Below are 18,526 nucleotides of genomic sequence, written 5' to 3'. Positions count from 1 at the left end.
TCCTAGTTCTTATTTTTTTGAGACAGGGTTTCTCTGTAACCATCTTGGCTGTCCTGGAACTCGCTCTGTAGGCCAGGCTGGCCTCGAACTCACAGAGATCCGCCTGCCTCTGCCACCTGACTAAAGGTGTGCGCTGCCACTGTCCAGGCAAACTGAGCTTTTTCTTAAGAGCCCTAAAATTTTGCTACCAAATGGATCTCTAAATCTTGCTCCACCCACAGATGGTTCTGCCTCCAGTCCTTCCAGCCCAGAAGCGCTGGACCTGGAACCCATGCCCTCGCACAGGCTAAGCAAGATCCTTACCACTCCTATCCCGGGTCTGCATTGGTAATTTTTAGGTCATCAAATCTGCTAATTTGTTCTTTCCAGGGCTTAAATCCTCCCCCCCCCCCTTTAGCTAATGTTCTTGGTTGGTCTCTCATAAACCGTACTCAACTGTGGGTCAGTAGTCTCTTCTGTTAGACTGCTTGTGCCTGGTTATTGCCTGTCCCCGTACAGCCCCGGGCTGGCAGGGTCTCCAATCCCAGCTTCCTTGATGCTGAAAAGCATCCTCAGTATCTGACCCTGGTCCAGGCGCAGTGACATTTAAGGAACGCGACCCCGAGGCCCCGCCCTGGGCGCGCCCACAGGCGTCAGGGAGGCTGCTTACCCCGGGGACAGAAACGAGCTCCTTCGAGGTACAAGTTTTTGGCAGGGCACCGTCCTCGAGGCGCCCAGCTCACCCTCCCACCACGGACGCACTTGGTATCGCCCGGGGATTCCCCGCCGCTGCGGCCCTGACGTCGAGGAGTCCCCGGGAAGCTCCGCCCCTCCCGCTCCGGCGTGAGCTGTGCGCGATCGCTGCGGAGCCGGCGGCCATGGCGGGACCCGGCTCGCCTGGCGGTCCCTGCGCGCCCGCTGCGGTCTGGAAGCGCCACATCGTGCGACAGCTGAGGCATCGGGACCGCACACAGAAGGCGCTCTTCCTGGAGCTAGTGCCGGCCTGTGAGTGCGCCGCGGGGGGCTCAGGGATGCCGGCCTTTGAGGAGATGGGGCTCCCCGCCTCGGGAGACGGCTTGTCCCGCTGCTTGACTCGCGATTCAGGGCAGCGGCGCTGTCTCCATTTCCCGGCCTTGCACCGGGACCCTGTTTACGCCCCACTTCGTACAGGGCTGGGTCCCTGCCTGCCGTTTCCAGCAGGCGCCGCTTAGCCCTCAAGACTCAGCTCTGCCTCCCTGAGCATCCTAGGCACAAGCTCTGTCTCTCCGTGCTGGTTTTGCGGTTCCCAGGGCAGGGCCTGGTCCCCAAACTTCAGGCAAGGAAGGCAGGCGTGGCTAGAGCAGCCATAGTGGTCGAAAGGAAGGAGCGAAACTCTGGTATATTTGGTTACGGATGGCTTATCCTGGCACAGGTGCCTGGCGTATCATAGCCCGAAGGGGACCCGGGCTTCTCTAGGGTGCTTGTTGTGCCAACAGAATTCAAGCCTTCATACAGTTATTTCTGGCCAGTTCTGTCAGGAGGGGGTGTGGCAGTTCAAGCCCAGATACACTGGTGTGCTTCTGTATTTACAGCCTCTGGTCAACCCCGACTGTATGTTTGGGCCTGAAAGTCTGACCACAGCCCCTACGGCGTCTTCATTGGGTTCTAATTTTCGTGCACCCACACAATCAAACTTGTTTTTCCTTGGAATTTTCCAGGGGCTGGCTTTTTCTTGGGGTTGTATACCTCTATGTCCTGGCAACCTCAGTTCTGCCAGGACACTGATGAGCAGTGGGGCTGTTTGAGGGAGAGCCATCCCTAAGACTTCTGTGGGGAGCTGCAAGTTTGGGGAACTAGAGAGACCCAGGTCTGTGGTATAGGTTATTCAATTCCTTAACCTCAGATTTCTTCCTGGTAAATGGGGCCTATTGTGACCTTGTACGCTGGGGGGTGGTTGTGGTGGAGGACTGTGCCTTTCCAAGCCTTAGGGTCTGGGGTAGAGTTTTGAGAATTAGGCCAGGCCCAGGGACCTCATCCAGGTGACAGTGAAGGAAGGGAGAGGAGACTCCTGGCCTGAGTCTATCAACCCCAGTCTGCCCTGGAACTGTTTTTGTTTTTTGTTTTTTTTAAAGCGGAAATGACTGGAAAGGGTTGTGGTCTTGGGGGTGGGGGAGTGTCCAAGGTCAAACCACCTAACCTGGGAAGGTTTTTTAGTAGTTGCTCAAGGACTTTCAATATTGACCTGGGGGAAGCTACTGGGTGGAAGTGAGAATTACTTCATTGAAAATGTAGAGGCCTTGAAGGGGGAAGTGACTTCCTGGAGGCAATAGGCAGGCATTTTTTTGTTTGGTTCTTACATGCTCTGGATTCAGACTTTGCAGAGATGAATTAATCTCCTTGCTTTCCCTCAGTCCTTTATCAAGTGTGACCTAGGCATCTCTGTTCCCAGCAGTGGTGTCCTTTCTGTCTTTGGGAGAGTAGATGGTTTCCTGGGTGGGCCTGTGGGCCAAGGCTATGATGAGGCTTTACCAGGCAGATATCCCAGGAAGGGGCAGAGCCCAGCCCTGGAACTTCCCTATTCCCAAGATCCCTGGGTGTCTGCAGCCATCCAGCCTGAGGTAATTTGAATGTCAGGGGTCTGCTGGCAATGTGTACCTCTGCCTCAGGCTCATGCCCTCTTGCATCCCCAGATAACCACCTCCTAGAGAAGGCTGACCTGCTAGCCAAGTTCTCAGAAAAGTTGAAGTTAGAGCCAGAGGCTGTCACCTCCACCCCGAATCAGGACTCCTGGTGAGTTTGTATGTGAGAGATCACAGATTCTGCTTATGCCTGCCTCTTTGCTGTGCTCTTTGCTTTTGCAATGCTCAGCCCTGCCACCTCATCAGGCTGTGGCTACTGGGGATGGGAGAGGGGACAGTAAACAGCCCTGAGCACTCTCTAAGCAGGCTGCCTAAAAAAATCTTTTTCCTGACTCTTCTCTTTCTGCATTTGTCTCCTGTCCAATCCCAGAATTCTGTTCCCCCCTTCTGTGTCTTCTTGCTCTCCCTGGTCCTTACCTATAGCTACAAAAAGGAGTGAGCACAAGAGCAGGGGATAAGTTGGAGGCAGAATGATAAGAGGATGTAGCCTAGGTGGGCGGAAAACGGCCCTGGCCTCCTGATTTCCTGCTTCTGCTCTCAGGGGTTGGGATTACAGGTGTGTGCCACCATACCACTTCTGGCTCTCTTTTGTGTGTATATGTGCTATTTGTATGTGCATCTGGGAGCCAAAGGTTAACATTGTGTCTTCCTTAATTATGTTTCACCTTATTTTTTGAGACAAGGTCTTGTAAACTAAAACTATAGTGGGCTGACTCAACTTCTTTAGCTCTGGCAAAATATGCCAGGTTTTTTGTTTTTTGTTTTCCCTAAGACAGGGTTTCTCAGTAGCTTTAGAGTCCCGGAACTTGCTCAGTAGACCAGGTTGGCCTTGAACTCACAGAGATCTGCCTGACTGCCTTCTGAATGCTGGGATTAAAGGCATGTGCCACCACCACCCAGCTGTGTGCCAGGTTTTTAAAATGTGGGTGTTGGGGTCCAAACTCAGGTCTTCATTCTTCTGTGGCAAGAGTGAGCCATCTTTCCAAACCTGAGGTATTTTTTTTTCTTTTTTTTTTTGGTTTTTCAAGACAGGGTTTCTCTGTAGCTTTGGAGCCTATCCTGGAAGTAGCTCTGTAGACCAGGCTGGCCTCAAACTCACAGAGAGATCCACCTGCCTCTGCTTCCTGAGTGCCAGGATCAAAGACGTGCACCACCAATGCTGGGCTTTTTTTTTTTTTTTAAACAGGGTCTTGTTCTGTAGCTCAGGTTGATCTTGATCTCAGAATACTGTTTTAGCCTCCTGAGTTCCGGGGAAGCAAGCATGTGCCACTGTGCTGGCAGGTGTTGTTTGAGTGTCACTGGCATGCACCCAAAGTCTGGACCATCCTACAACAGAGGGGCCATGGACAGCTTATTTCTGAGACCTCTGTCTCTGACTGACTTCCTACCCCAAGAGCAAGCTAATGGCTCCTCAGGATTTTTATGGGGGCACTCTTAGGGTATACTTTTGGCACTGGTGGGGAGAAGAGGCACCATGAATTGTTCTTATTGTCAGGGAGGAGTTCTCCGGACCTGTCTCTGAGCAGGTCTCATCACCAGCCTCTCTGAGGGTGAAGTGGCAGGAGGAGGAGAAGGGACTGCAGCTGGTCTGTGGTGAGGTAAGCAGAGTGGGGTCTGAGAGTGTTGGGGTAGGGAGAGATGGTCCACAGAAGCCAGCCAGCCGGTCAGTGAGTGGCCCTGCATTTGCTGCCTTACCTTGGTCAATGCCACACAACCTTGTATTTGCAGAGGAATGTAATGAATGGGGCTTAGAGATGTGGACCCTGGACTTGAACCTTCACCCACACAAGTTCATTGTCTGTGATTGTTCATTCATTCTTTCAACAACTATTGACAATCCGAGGAACAGGGAGTGTGGCTATAAACAAGACTGGGCCCTGTGGGTTTCCATGGAGACAGATGAGACAGTAATCACCTGTCATTATAGCATGCCTCCTCACCTGCCCAACACAAGGAGGGAGTGAGTGGGTTATGAAGCCATTTGAGAGCCTCTCCCCAGAGTGCTATGTGGTTGTAATTTGACAGTGGTATTTGACATCATCACGTAGAGATTTGTGAAACAATCAGGACACCACAGTGTTTGTTTATAAGATCTCTTTTTTGCTACCCCTTTTTAGTTACACCTGAACATCTCTTAATTCCTGGCAGCCACTAATCTGTTTCTACCTCTACCTGCCATTAAAGCTTTGAAACAAGTATAGGTGAGGGAAGTGGAGGTAGTAATTGGCTTTCTCGGTGATGAAAATGATAGATGAGCTGGGGTGGCAGTGGCAGCAGTGGCGGGGTGGCTCTCACCTTTCAACCCAGCACTCAGGAAGCAGAGGCAGGTGGATCTCTGTGAATTTGAGGACAGGCTCCAAAGCTACAGAGAAACCCTGCCTCAAACCCTTCCCCCCCAAAAGTAGATAAATGTTATAATTGGGTTATGATGGGATGGGTGCTTCACCCTGACTGCAGGGTTCTCTCCAGGCCTCAGACATGGGGAATTGTGCCAAGGTAGGTGAGCAGCCCTGGCTTGCTCTTCAGGCTCCAGGGAGAATATTAGAAACAGTTGTAAGAAGAGCCCCCAGCTGCTGTCATTTCCTGAGACATTGATGTTCTTGTTGGTCTTCTCGCCATACTGGTGGGCACAGCTTTACCCTGGGATCTGTTCTTCCTGGGATTTCAGCACCAAAGGGCCACAGGGGAGGATTGGGCTGCACCCCTGTAGTTCTTAGCTCTCAGCTGAAGGGATGCCGAGACACCCTCATCCCACAGTACCAGGATCAAGAGTGGGTGGTACACTCTGAGTCTTGTATGTGTGTGTGTGTGGGGGGGGTTTGTTTGTTTGTTTTTCCTAAGACAGGGTTTCTCTATAGTTTTGTAAAACTGGGACTTGCTCTGTAGACCAGGCTGTCTGAACTCATAGAGACCCATCTGTCTCTGCCTCCCTAGTGCTGGGATTAGAGGCATGCATTTACCACCACTGCCTAGTCTTAGTTTGTTCCTGTTCTTAGTCTTGTGTGCTCCTCTTCTCTGAGGGCTGTCTGGGTAGGCCAGTGGTGGGAGATGGGAAATAGAATGCACATCCCTTGCAGCCCTGAGCACACTAGTACTTTATATGGAGCAAGATGTACTGGGTTCAAGCAGTCAGGTTTGCCATTTAGCTATGTAACACTGGATAAGTCACTTAACGCCTGTCAGCATCCTCATCTATAATATGAAAATGGAAACACTTCACTTTGGTATTATGGAGATTGTAAGTTAGCTTGGGACAAGGCATGACACAAGTCTGAAATTATTGTAAGTTCCTGATGGTAGTTCTGGGTTACCTTGTGATTAGGAAGGCACTCCCCTGTCATTTTAAAGGTAAGGAAATGGAGCAGATTCCTCCTGCTGCAGGTTAAATGTCTACTGTAGGGTACCTGAGAAAATAAAGGACACACCTAGGACTAACACTTAGGGGTCAGACTCTAGAGCCTTGGATCTGATAATTATCTCATGAAGCTGCAGGCTCATACAAGATCCCAAACCTACCTATCTCAGCCTGGGTTTCCTTGTCAGGAAGGGGGTAGCGGGGTAGTGGCTGGCTAGGTCCACCCTGGATAGGCGCCCATGCCACCTGTCCTCCCCAGATAGCCTACCAAGTGGTGGAGAAGACCGCAGCCCTAGACACCCTGCAGTCACAGCTGGAGGAGCGGCAGGGCAGGTGAGATGAGGGACGGGCGTGGTCTCTATCCCAGGCAAGGGCCTCTAGAATTTTCCTCTGGGTCTCCAGTCACCCCCTAGAGGTCTCTTGGGGGCCATCGCCTCATGTCTCTGCCCTGCAGGCTGGAAGCCCTACAGGCCTGCGTGGTACAGCTACAGGAGGCGCGGGCGCAGCAGTCCCGGCAACTGGAGGAACGGCAGGCAGAAAACGCAGCTCAGAGAGAAGCCTACCAGGCCCTGCTGGAGCAAGCTGCGCACCAGGAAGCCGCACTGCGCAGGCTACAGGAGGAGGCTCGGGACCTGCTGGAGCGGCTTGTGCAGTGTAAAGCGCGTGCCGCCGCGGAGTGCAATCTGCGTAATGAGCGCAGAGAGAGGTGAAGGCTCAGGGGCCAGGCCCCCCCGGGACTCACCCTGGTTGAGGACATGGGTGGGAAGGGGCGGGGTAGGGGAGTTCAGGGCCTCCCACTGATCAGAAGGGCTGCTTAAGCTGGGCCACTTCACCTGCAAAGCACTTTCTTGAGCCTTTAGGATGCTTTTCTTTCTGCCAGGGCCAACCAAGCTCGGGTGTCCCAGGAGCTGAAGAGAGCTGCTAAGCGGACTGTGAGCATCAGCGAGTAAGAATGGGGAGGGGACAGGGATGACTCTGGTATTGGGGGGCTGCTCTAGGGTGTGTTCATGACCTACAGTCTTCCTGCACCATTCTTGCTGGCCTGCATGTGGCTATGCGTACAGGTCAGGTCCCGGACAGGTGTAGAAACATGTGAGGTCATGGAAACCAGTCATGGCTCTTAGCCGCTGGGGATCACCTCTCCTTGTATACTGCTGGGGCAGAGAGGGGTGGCCTTCTTTGGTCTTCCTGAGCTGCTTTTCTCTACCAGGATCCCAAACATTCTAGAAGGTGGGACCAGAGACAAGACTGTGCTTCTAGCTCCTGCCGCTACTCCTGAGTTCCTGGAGAGTGAGACTTATGAGAAATGGAAAAGGCCTTTCAGGTGAGCATCCAGGTACTCTCTTACCTGTGCTGGCTCCCACCCAGAAGGCTGCCCATGTCTTCTTCCAGGATCAGGGGCCAGCTTTTGGAGAGGCCTGTGTACAGCCCAGCTCTGTTCTGACTTCAGTGCCCGGAGGCAGGCAGTGTTTCTCCATTCTCTACTTCCAAGAACCAGGGCTCTTAGAGTGAGCCATAAGGCTTATGAAAGAGTGTCACTGGGAGAAAAATGGACAAGACTCCAAGGCTCAGGTGTCCCAGGCTTGTGTGTGTGAGGACAGGATTGTATGTGTGTATCCACACTGGGACATGAGCATGCATGCAAGATTAGTGAGCACACCTCAATGTGAGCCTGTGTCACACTTGAGCTATGATGGGAGTTTGAATCTTCGGGCGTCTCTGCTCAATCACACACACACACACACACACACACACACACACACACACACACACACACGGAGAGAGGGTCTCGTGTAGCTATATATATGGAGAGAGAGACAGACAGACAGACAGTCTCATGTAGCCTAGGCTGGCCTCAAACTCAGTGTGTATTGTCAAGGGTGACTTCAAACTTCTGATCTTCCTGCTTTTTCCTCCCAATAGCTGGGATTATAGGCATGTGTCAGCAAATCTGGCTTCCACTACATCTTGACTGGGCTGTCATTAGGCTGCCACTCCTTCTCCACTTGCTGGCCTGAAGGCTGTTTTCCAAAAGTATTTCCTTCAGGAACATGTGTCCCCAGGACAGTGAATAAGCAAGAACATCATGACATGCTGGTTCCCAATTCTTGGCAGCCTTAGTGGGTTCAGATGTCCCAGCATAAACATTTACTTGGGTGTTTTGGGGGCTGCTCAGCAAGCTGGGGTTTCCCCTACTTATCTCAGCCTGGGACCTTCATTCTTTCTTAGCCTTCTCCACAGGCTGGGGCTTGGTCTCCCAGGAGTTTTTGTTGGTGAGCGCCTGGGGAATGAGACTCTTTGTGCCATTTTGGTGGAGACTTGGGGGAGGTGCTCATTGCCAAGGTCTTCCCTCCCTCCCTCCCTCCCTCCCTCCCTCCCTTCCTTCCTTCTCCCCTCTCTGCTTCCCTCCCAATCTCTCCCCCTTTCTGGGTTAGTCTGTGTCATGCCTCTTGTAGTTCTTAAATGAATCAAGTTCGAAGTTTTGCTTTGAGTGATCATGAGCTTCCTAAAGGTTCCTGACAAAATGTCGTGATCAGTAACTGCCTGTGGGACAACTATGGACCAGGCTCTCAGTGTATCTCTCCATTCTGCCCCAGGTCTGCCTCGGCCACCTCTCTGACACTGTCCCGCTGTGTGGATGTGGTGAAGGGGCTGCTGGAGTAAGTGTGTGTGCACATGTGTGAAGGGACTGGCATCCCCTGAAAGGCTCCCTGAGTCTAGTCTTGGTTTGTCCATCCATATGATACCTGTCTGTTTGTGCATCTTGTTGGGCCCCACAGGCAGGATCTAGGCGGATAGCTCAAGACCAACTCCTGATAACTATTTTCCAGGTTTGTAATACTCTGTCCTTATTCAGGGTCCTCATAGGGGACTAAGAGCTCCAGCCTGAGGTTGATCAAGAACTCTCACTCAGTTGGAAACTGAGGCTCAGAAATGTCTAAGATCTGTTCAGAGTCACTTAGCCTAGCAGTGGTAATGCCATTACAGAAATCCCAGCCAGCCTTAAGATTTCTTTGTACCTACTACCCTGTCTTGTGTCTGCTTGTCTCAGTGTACAGTGCCTCATCCCCACAGGGGTCAGGCTGGGCTGTGGACCTTGCTCACTCTGCCTTGGGGAATGTGCTACCACCTGCCATGTCTGCTTCTTGTTGCTGCCTCAGGTGAGCTTAAAGTCCCCATGTTGGCAGGTTTTGCTGAATGCTTTTCTGCCTACCCCCCCACCCCGTAGCTTCAAGAAGAGGAGAGGTCACTCAGTTGGGGGTGTCCCTGAGCAGCGGTACCAAAGCATCCCTGTGTGTGTATCTGCCCAGATTCCTACCCAGGCTCAGGATGTCTTGGTAAGGAAGGAGCTGGGCCTCTTGTCTGGGTGCTAATGAGAATGTTCAAGGGTGGGCCAAGTGGACAGGGAAAGCAAGGCTGCTTCAGCAGGGGGATTTGCCTGTGGTGGGAGTCACAGACCGGAGAGAGTGAGACAGGAGGCAGACACCAACACGAGGCACAGGGCAGCAGGGCCAAATTTGAAACTTAAGGTTTTCAGACCCCCCCCCCCCACTGGGAACTGCCAAGCCCAGAACAGAAAATGCCTGTGAGTGGGCAGAAAGAGGCATGCATGGGGAAGATCTCGGAAGCCAACTCCCCCTCCTCCCTTTTTAACAGGATGCCCATCTCTCTGAGGTCAATGCTGTTTGTTTTGGCCCCAACAGTAGCCTCCTGGCCACCGGAGGGGCTGACCGGCTTATCCATCTCTGGAATGTCGTGGGAGGTAAGAGCTCCATGAAAGATAACCCAGCAGACCCCATTCTCATCTTGATCCAGGGTTGTCCCTGGTCGTAGACCTGTTCTCCTCTGTCCCCTGCTGGAATGATCCTATGACCAGTGGCTAGAGAACTCTGAGGGAGGAGGGATCCTGAGTTTGTGCTCTCAAGGTAGAGCTTCTTGGGTTCAGACCTGCGGGATGGGGAGGGTCAAGCCCAGATGTCCCAGATGTCTGCTATTGGAGGAGGTAGGGATGCCTGACTCATCTTGACAGCATATAGAGCCAGGTCTTGGGCAAGTCCATTTCATTTTCAGACAGGGTTTCATTATGTAGCCCTGGAACTCACTATGTAGACCAGGTTGGCCTCACAGGAATCTATGCAGTCTGCCTCCCCAGTGCTGGTATTAACTGCCAGTGTGCCCAGAATAGCTGCATCTTATTCTACTATCACTTAGACTCTCAGAAATCTTGATGTGACCAGCACCGACTCTCCACCTCGTTTTAGGCAGAGGGACTCAGCACTGACTCTTGAAGGTTTCCTAGGAGTGGGTCCCCAGCTGGGCTGGTCTGCTGTGTGACCTAGGGAACAGTCCCTCCTCTCTGGTCTTCTCTAGCATTGCCTAGTTACCCCTAGAGCTGTACAGCAGTTATAGGAGGTGCACTCTCCGCTCAGGCTCCAGGCCAGACCCAGCCATTCTGCCATCTTCTTCCTGCTCGGCACCTCAGTTCCTCTATTTGCCAACTAATCACCTCATTTGCTAACCCTTCCCCTGCTCTTCCAGGCCGCCTGGAGGCCAACCAGACCCTGGAAGGAGCTGGCGGTAGCATCACCAGTGTGGATTTTGACCCCTCAGTAAGGAGACTTTGTCCCAGTGGCATGGATGTGTCTCTACACAGGGTGGTGGGGCTCTGGGGCCTGAGGGCACATTGCGTGTATCTTAGAATATGCCGTAGAGGAGCTGTCCTTACCTCCCTGCTCTGGCTTTCTGGCCTGAGGGCCAATGCCTCTGCCAGGCCCAGTGTGGCCCAGGGCTTCTCCTATTCCCTCTCTTCAGGGCTCCCAGGTTTTGGCAGCTACTTACAACCAGGCTGCCCAGCTCTGGAAGGTGGGGGAGACACAGTCCAAGGTGAGGCCTGGTTGGGGAGGCTGCCTAAGGGTTAAAGGTCATGCCTCAGATTTGCAGAGTGGCTTTTTTGGGGGCTTGGCTTAATCTGTGCTTTCTGTGGGGGTCAGGAAACACTGTCTGGACACAAGGACAAAGTGACAGCTGCCAAATTCAAGCTAACAAGGCACCAGGCAGTGACTGGGAGCCGGGACCGGACTGTGAAGGAATGGGACCTGGGCCGCGCCTACTGTAAGGCTCAGCTCCACTTGCCCTAACCCCTAGTCCCAGGGCCCTTACCTTACTCTGTAACAGTGGCTCTGGGATCCATACCACTTGGTCTCAAACCTGTGATCTGATTCCCTTCTCTGTCATTCACTACCGCTCTCTTCCTGCTTTCTTGGTGACCTTGGTCTTTAGAGGCAGGAAGAGCCCTGGGCTGGGAAGGCCTGTACCCTAGTCTTGGAAGGAGACTGCTCTACTGGACTTTAGAGTCTCCACACTAGACTCTGGGCTGTCCTCATTGCTCCTCAGGTTCCAGGACCATCAATGTACTTTCCTACTGTAATGACGTGGTGTGCGGAGACCACATCATCATCAGTGGCCACAATGACCAGAAGATCCGCTTCTGGGACAGCAGGTGACGGGCAACAGGCTATGGGGGGTAGAGGAAGCCCCTGAGTTTTTGTTCCTTTTTCTGGCTATGGCAGGAAGAGTTGTGGAACCTTGGCCATGGGACTGGAACTGCCAGGGGGCGGCCTCTGCTGGGCATGGTCTTTGAGGGCTCAGTGTATCTGGGGAGCTGTGCCAATTTCTTAGTGGCTCCCAGGCCCTAAAACCAATGTAGACAAGCACCTTTCCCATGTTATCACCACGTTTCAGTAAAAAAGCAGCAACAAAAGAATAGCTGCTTCTGGGCTGGAGAGATGGCACAGAGGTAAAGAGCACTCTGACTGCTCTTCCAGACATCCTGAGTTCAATCCCCAGCAACTACATGGTGGCTCACGGCCATCTATAAATGAGATTTGGTGCCCTCTTCTGGCCTGCAGGCATACATGCAGGCAGAACACGGTATACATAATTTAAAAAAAAATAGTTGCTTTATAACATAATTCACCTAGCAATAAGCATGAATGGCCAACCAAAGCAGGGCTAGCACTTTGTTGGTCTCTGCATCTGCTCTTTTTAAAATTCCTCCTTTGCTGGGGGTTCAATCAAGGGCTTTCTTTATGTCTGCTAGGAGAATGCTCCCAGCCCTTTATGTTCTTATTTTGAGACAGGACCTCAACAAAGTTCCAGGCTGGCCTTGAACTTATGATCCTCCTGCTTCAGCTGTGATTACAGGTGTGTGCCACCATGTCTGGCTCTCACCGTTCTGTTCACATGACCAAGGCCTTTTAAAGGCTTCAGCTCTCATATCAGTCTCTTAATGGAGACAGCTGACTGTAGTGGGAAGGGACTCTAGTCCTGTCAGTCCCAGGCATCTAGGCCTGGGGTTCCTCTGGAATATGTTACCTGGGAAAATGGCCACAAACAGCCTATCAGAAGTGCCCTAGGATGCCTCTTCCTCATCCTTCTCTATCCCTATCCCCCAGAGGCCCCCACTGCATCCAGGTCATCCCTGTACAGGGCCGGGTTACCTCCCTGAGCCTCAGCCATGACCAGCTGCATCTGCTTAGCTGTTCCCGAGACAATACACTCAAGGTCATCGACCTGCGAATCAGCAATATCCGACAGGTGTTCAGGTACTGGCCTGGGTCTGTTGAGCCTCTCCCGTGTAAGGCCCTGGCGGGGCACTCCCTGGTAGTTCCTCTGCACGAGGACCTGCTCAAGTACTGGCCTCTTCTCACATCTGGAGGAGGGCTGGCACACTGGAAGGAGCCTGCGTTCTCACTCCAGCCCCATTCCATCCTCAGGGCGGATGGCTTCAAGTGCAGCTCTGACTGGACCAAAGCTGTGTTCAGGTGTGTCTGGGAGGGCAAGCGCGCGCACGTGTGTGTGTGTGTGTGTGTGTGTGTGTGTGTGTCTGTCTGTCTGTCTCTGTCTGTCTGTCTGTCTGCTGATCCCCTTGTCATGTTGTGCTGTAATCTGTACAGCCCTGACAGAAGCTATGTACTGGCTGGCTCCTCAAATGGAGCTCTGTACATCTGGGATGTGGACACTGGGAAACTGGAGAGCAGCCTACAGGGACCCCACTGGTGAGCACATGCATTTGGGCCCATCATTGCCACAGTTCTTGAAGCCCATTTTAGAGATGAGGAAATAGTCTCGGGCTTAGCAGTGCTTCTCGAACTGCCTCGGTTGGATGTTGAGGGGCAGAGTCAGGCTGCTTGCCTGCTCCTGCTGCTCTCCTGAGGTCTGTCTTTCCTCTCTTTAGCGCTGCTGTCAATGCTGTGGCCTGGTGCTTCTCTGGGAACCATGTTGTGAGTGTGGACCAAGGCAGGAAGGTAGTGCTCTGGCACTAGAGACACAATTTCCCTGTGTGGATTGGAGCACCGTTCTGAAGCCAGAAGCCAGAGAACAACTTTCCTCGATCAGGACTCCAGGGTGGTGGTGGTGCACGCCTCCTGAGCTGGGTTTGGTTCAACTGTAGCTGTTATGCAGGGGCCTGGCAGGACCTGGCCTATCTGTTTAAAATCAAAGTGTTGGTTAGGGGTTACAATTTTTGAAATCTGTTTATTTTTCTCAAATCGGAAAAAACCTGTATCTGTGTCTTGCCTCTTTGAAGCATTTGGTGGTGGTGGTGGGTACAGGAAGATTGGCTGTTCAGTCTAACTGTGGGATGGCATGAAGAAAGGCCCAAGCAGGAGCAGAAGAGCAGCAGCTCTTAGGTGGTCCTTGTGGAAAGGGCCCTAATGAGATAGTGACATCAGAAAGACCAGGACCATGTCCTGGCCTGCAGATCCCATCTGGACAAAAGGCTGTTGCCTTCTGCCACTGTCTCCCCGCTTTGTGTGTTAGCTCTGCCCCTCACAGCGCCAGTCTGGGGTTGCTGTGTTGATGTCCTCTCCAAAGGCCTTGATCTTGTCCTCACCAGAAGCAGTCTCCTTAGCTGGTGTTACTGTTTTGGACATAGTCATGTCTGTAACCCTGGCTAGTGAGGGTAGGCTCAGAACATGAGGCAATGTGGCCTCAGCCTCAGTGCTGGGATGGCTGCCATTTACTGTCCCACCTCTTAGCATCTACAGTGTCAGGGTCAGCGTGGTCAGCACTCGGTGTCCCACACTGTCTTCCTCTGCCTTCAATGTCCTTGTCCTTCCTAATGGCAATTCAGGTTGTCTTTTGAGATCCCTTTATTGACAGCCTACTTTCACCTGCCAGTTGGGTAAGAGCCCCTCATTTCCAGTTTTACCTCCCTTCTTAAATCTGTGAGTAAGTGAAAGAGTAGGAACAGTATTCCCTGCATCCAGGCTTGGCTCAGAAGCCACAAGAAATGTGGTCACATTCTCTTGTTCAGCAAGTTCCACAGTCCAAGGGAATGGGACATTCCTACAGTTCAAACTTTGCCCGAGTCTTGGCCAGCTGTCAGTGGCCACTAGAGGTCACTAGTTGCCTGGTCAACAGTTTATTTTTTTTCCTCCCACCTTTCTCTTGGGAAAGACTAACATTCTCAGTGGCCACCATTATTGAGGATCACCCAGGCCGACTTGGCTCTGCTCTCTGCAGCTCTTTTCTCCTAACCACTTGTGATGGATCACATTGTACAAAGGAGAAAAGTGAGACTTGAGGGTTGTCATTCAAGGTCACACAGCTACTACCGAGGCTGAGTTGTTCTGTACCACACCCTGCAGCCTTTCCTTTTAAAACATGGCCTATGTAGCTGAATATGACTGTGAATGTGTGATTCTCCTGCACATGCCAACACCTCCCAAGTGCTGTCATTACAGATGTGTGCCCCCATCCCATATGGTGCTAGGGACAGAACCTCAGGCTTTGTGTGGGTCAGGAAAGGCATCTGCCAATTACATCCTCCACCCACATCCTTTTTCTTTTTTAAATAATTATTTTAGGTGGGGCACTGGTGACACACACCTTTGATCCCAGCACTCAGGAGACAGAGGTAGGCAGATCTTAGGCCAGCCTCATCTACAGAATGAGTTCCAGAACAGGTTCCAAAGCAATACAGAGAAACCATATCTCAAGAAACAAAAAATTTTAAGGTTTTTTTCCCCCTCCACCTGCAGGTATGTAGGTGTGCTGTGTGTGTGCCCACACAGGTCAGATCTTATGGATGAGCTGTCATGTGGTTGGCTCGGAACTGAACCCCAGGTACTCTGCAGGAGCAGCAAGTGCTCTTAACCTCTGAATCATTTCAGAGGTTTTTGGTACCACAAAGCCAAATTCCAACTGGGTAGACTCCTCCATCAAGGGAACATAGAGCCATGCCTAACCTGACTCTCCGGATTGCTCTTCCATTTGAGGCACACGCAGGGACACCAGAGTGAGTCCTGGAAGGCTGCTGCCAGCCACACGGTCTGGGCCAAGTCCCTCCAGATGTTTCTGTCATACTTCAGGTAGTAGTGAACCCTATCTTGATGACCCATAAGAATTACCCAGGAAATGTAAGTCACTCCTGGGAACAAGGACTCTTCTACCCCTCCCATTCTCCTAAGGGAGTTAATGTGAATCCCCAAGGAAGAGCCAGGGCCAGCAAGGGAGCGACCTCTAGGGTCCCCAATAAAAACTCGAATGGCCTGTGTGTGGAGTAAGACTAAAGAAGTGGCAGGAGTTTGCCTAAGGTCACAGCAGAACTATGTGAAAGGGACTTGGGTTTATTTGGTAGGATGCTTGCTTAGTTTGCATGAAGCTCCTCATACATTCAATCTCCTGCATCACATAAAACAGTATTGTATATCATGCCTGAAATCATAATACTCAGAAGGCAAGAGGATCAGAAATGCAAGATCACCCTGAGTTGGAGCCCAGCCTGAGCTACATGAGACTGTTAAAAAAAAATTGCTTTTAAAGCAGCCAAAACAACAATAAAATAGGTGAAGATTCTGTTTCTCTCTGGCAAAAACTGGACTCAGGTTCAGTAGAGGGCCTTGTCTAGCCTTGTGGAAACCGTTTTTAGCTGCTGCTCCCATTCCTATCTTTATAAATTTTAAGCAAGCCACAGGCTTGTGTACCAGGCTGTGTGTACCCCTCCATGGAACTTTCCTAGGCTGATCTACAGGTGTGAGGGCTGCTGTCTGAACTGCTCAGAGCTTTACTGATCTTGACACCACAGGAACAAGTCCTGCTGTAGTGCTCCTACTACCCCAGTAGGTGGCCTCTGCAGGAGTCCTGACGCCAGCTGAGATTCAGACATACTCTGGGTACCTTGCCCGTTGTCACTATATCCACACGTCACTATCTGCAGTTCATCTGTACATGACCTTATTTAGTCCTTGATCTGAGGCAGCTTCTCACTCCCAAGTTACAGATGAGGGCTGAACTGAGATCATGGCAGGAATTAACCACAGGTCTTTGCCCAGTTCACCCTGCCCCTTACTGGTGTGTTTGGCACACAAGCCTGTGACCCCTGCTCACAGGTTCCTTTCTGTTTTTCAGGGAACATTTAAAAACAAGTTCCCTGAACAACACTCTCAGGAAGACATGGAGGAATCTGATGTGTTTTCTTGGCTGCTGGGTCCAAAGGGAAATAGTTCAGGGAAAAGACACTCTGGTGCTCTCATCAGCTCCTCTTGCTTTTACAAAGCAAACCCAGCAAGAGTCCAGGAAGGACTCAACTGGATATATCAAGTTGTAGGATTTCAGGAAAATCTCAACTGTACATTTTCTGACATGAAAGTTCTATATTTGGTTGTATTTCTGACACGTATACACACCAACTCACAATAAATGTAGATTAGTGCAGGTAGATACTGTCATAGGTCAGGTAGATACTGTCATAGGTTACTCGAGGGAGCTGGGCAGTAATTAGAATCAAATCTTAGTGCTGTGGCTGGGACTAGTGCAGTCTGGGAGTGATATCACAATAATTGCCTTGTCTCTGGGGATATGTTCAGGCCTGAATCTCCTCCCTCCCTCCTTCTCTCCCTTCCTTCCTTCTGTATGCAGAATAATTCAACTAATCTAGAGGTACAGTTGGATAAACCCATTGAAGTCACCTTCATTGCTTTTTTTTTTTTAATGAACAGTGTTCTGTTTGCATGTATGCTTTCAGGCCAGAAGAGGGCACTAGATCTCATTACAGATGTTTGTGAGCCACCATATGGTTGCTGGGAACAAACTCAGGACCCCTGGAAGAGCAGCCAGTGCTCTTAACTACTGAGCTATTTCTCCAGCCTTGTTTTTGTTTTTTGAGTCAGGGTTGCTTTGTATAGCCTTGGCTATCCTGGAACTAGATGTGTAGACCAGGCTGGCCTCGAACTCAGAGACCTGCTTGCCTCTGCCTTCTGAGTGCTGGGATTAAAGGCATGCATCACCACCACCCGGCTCATTGCATCCTTTTTAAAGGTGGGGTAGTAGCAGCTTGGGAGGGAAGGATGGAAGGATAGCCTATTAGGCAGTGGCAGGGCTAAGTCCAGACAACAGTCTTCTACTGTGACTCTGACTTATGGAACTAGGCTGAGAGAGGCAGGGCCAGGTAACGAACAGTGAGTCTATGGCTTGGTTAGTTCCTGTGACAAAGGAAGTCCACATGGATGACACTGGGGTAGGACAACTAGCTGAACTCTGGACCTAAGTTGAAGACCAGATCTCTAAGACTACTGTCAGACTTGAAAGTGGGCTGCTTTCAGTGCAGAAAATACGTCCTTACAGTCTTTTCCAGACTCATGGCACTCAAACCTTGTTCTTCCTGTGGTTACTGTATGACTAGGGGATGGAAAAGGAGCCCTTGCGCTGAAGACCCTGAAGACTGAGAAATGATAGTGCTGATGGTGTTTGTATGCCTCTCTGTGCTACATACTTTCTGTCCTTCCTGGATCTAGGCTTCTCAGCTGTAGCACACAGGATCAGTCTTTATGCTGAATTTGATGACCAATACTCGACTTCCAAGTTCATGTTGTTCCATATGCTGATGGTGGAAATGCAAATGGATGCAATTCTTTTGGAGGCCAATTTGGCAAAAATCTAAAAAAAGTAAATACACCCTTTCTGTCAAAAATCTACATTTAGGAATTTGCCCAATATTTACAATGGAACAAACTTATAAAGAACTATACACAGTGATGTTAGCTTCAATTTCTTAGAAGAAAGTGGCTAGATACAACTTGAATGCTCTTCACAAAAGGAATGATTAGAGTATTACATAGTCAAACAATTGAATGACACAATGTGATTGGTGAGATGGCTCAGTGAATAGGAGCCCCTGTTGCACAAGCTGAGTTCAATTTCCAGGACTCACAGTGACAAAAGGCAAGATATAGTAGGACACATTTGTAACCCAGCTTCTGTAAGATGGGTGGTCCAAGAGTATACAGCACAACAAAAACAGGAGACCTGCCTCAGCAAAGTACACAGAGAGCCATCTCTGAAAAACTCTCCTGATCCCCACATAGATGTGCTGTGGCACATGCACACTCCCATACATATATATCTCTATATCTATAAAACCTGTGAGTTCCTCTACACCCAGGCTGGGCTCTAGTCCTTGGCTTGTGGTTGTTTGTATGCCAGAGGATCTCATCTTGTAACTAGATCACCAGCATGCCTAGTAGTCCTGGCCTCAAATACATAATGTCTTTTCTTCCCTCTTGCTGGAAAA

General features: G+C 50.9%; 1 protein-coding gene across 2 annotated transcripts; it reads left to right on the top strand.

Moving 5' to 3' along the window:
• The first annotated feature begins 753 nt into the window (after positions 1-753).
• On the top strand, positions 754-13,529 carry Atg16l2 (autophagy related 16 like 2). 2 transcript variants are annotated; one of them, XM_051192379.1, is made up of 18 exons: positions 755-984; positions 2,649-2,748; positions 4,093-4,195; positions 6,212-6,285; positions 6,407-6,658; positions 6,833-6,898; positions 7,163-7,276; positions 8,550-8,612; positions 9,182-9,290; positions 9,610-9,715; positions 10,492-10,562; positions 10,765-10,836; positions 10,944-11,064; positions 11,347-11,452; positions 12,408-12,557; positions 12,729-12,776; positions 12,909-13,010; positions 13,190-13,529. In XM_051192379.1, exons 1-18 carry the CDS (start codon positions 858-860, stop codon positions 13,275-13,277), a joined length of 1,872 nt encoding a protein of 623 aa, XP_051048336.1. In that variant the 5' UTR covers positions 755-857; the 3' UTR covers positions 13,278-13,529. The 2 variants fall into 2 exon arrangements, with proteins under 2 accessions (XP_051048337.1, XP_051048336.1); XM_051192380.1 differs by lacking the exon at positions 8,550-8,612 and having other exon boundaries at positions 754-984.
• Positions 13,530-18,526: the final 4,997 nt, after the last annotated feature.

This window comes from Phodopus roborovskii, unplaced genomic scaffold (genome assembly GCF_943737965.1).
Source record: "Phodopus roborovskii unplaced genomic scaffold, PHOROB, whole genome shotgun sequence".
Classification (NCBI taxonomy): Eukaryota; Metazoa; Chordata; class Mammalia; order Rodentia; family Cricetidae; genus Phodopus; species Phodopus roborovskii.
The sequence above is the reverse complement of the archived record's forward strand: the minus strand, read 5'-3'. Positions and strand labels throughout refer to the sequence as shown.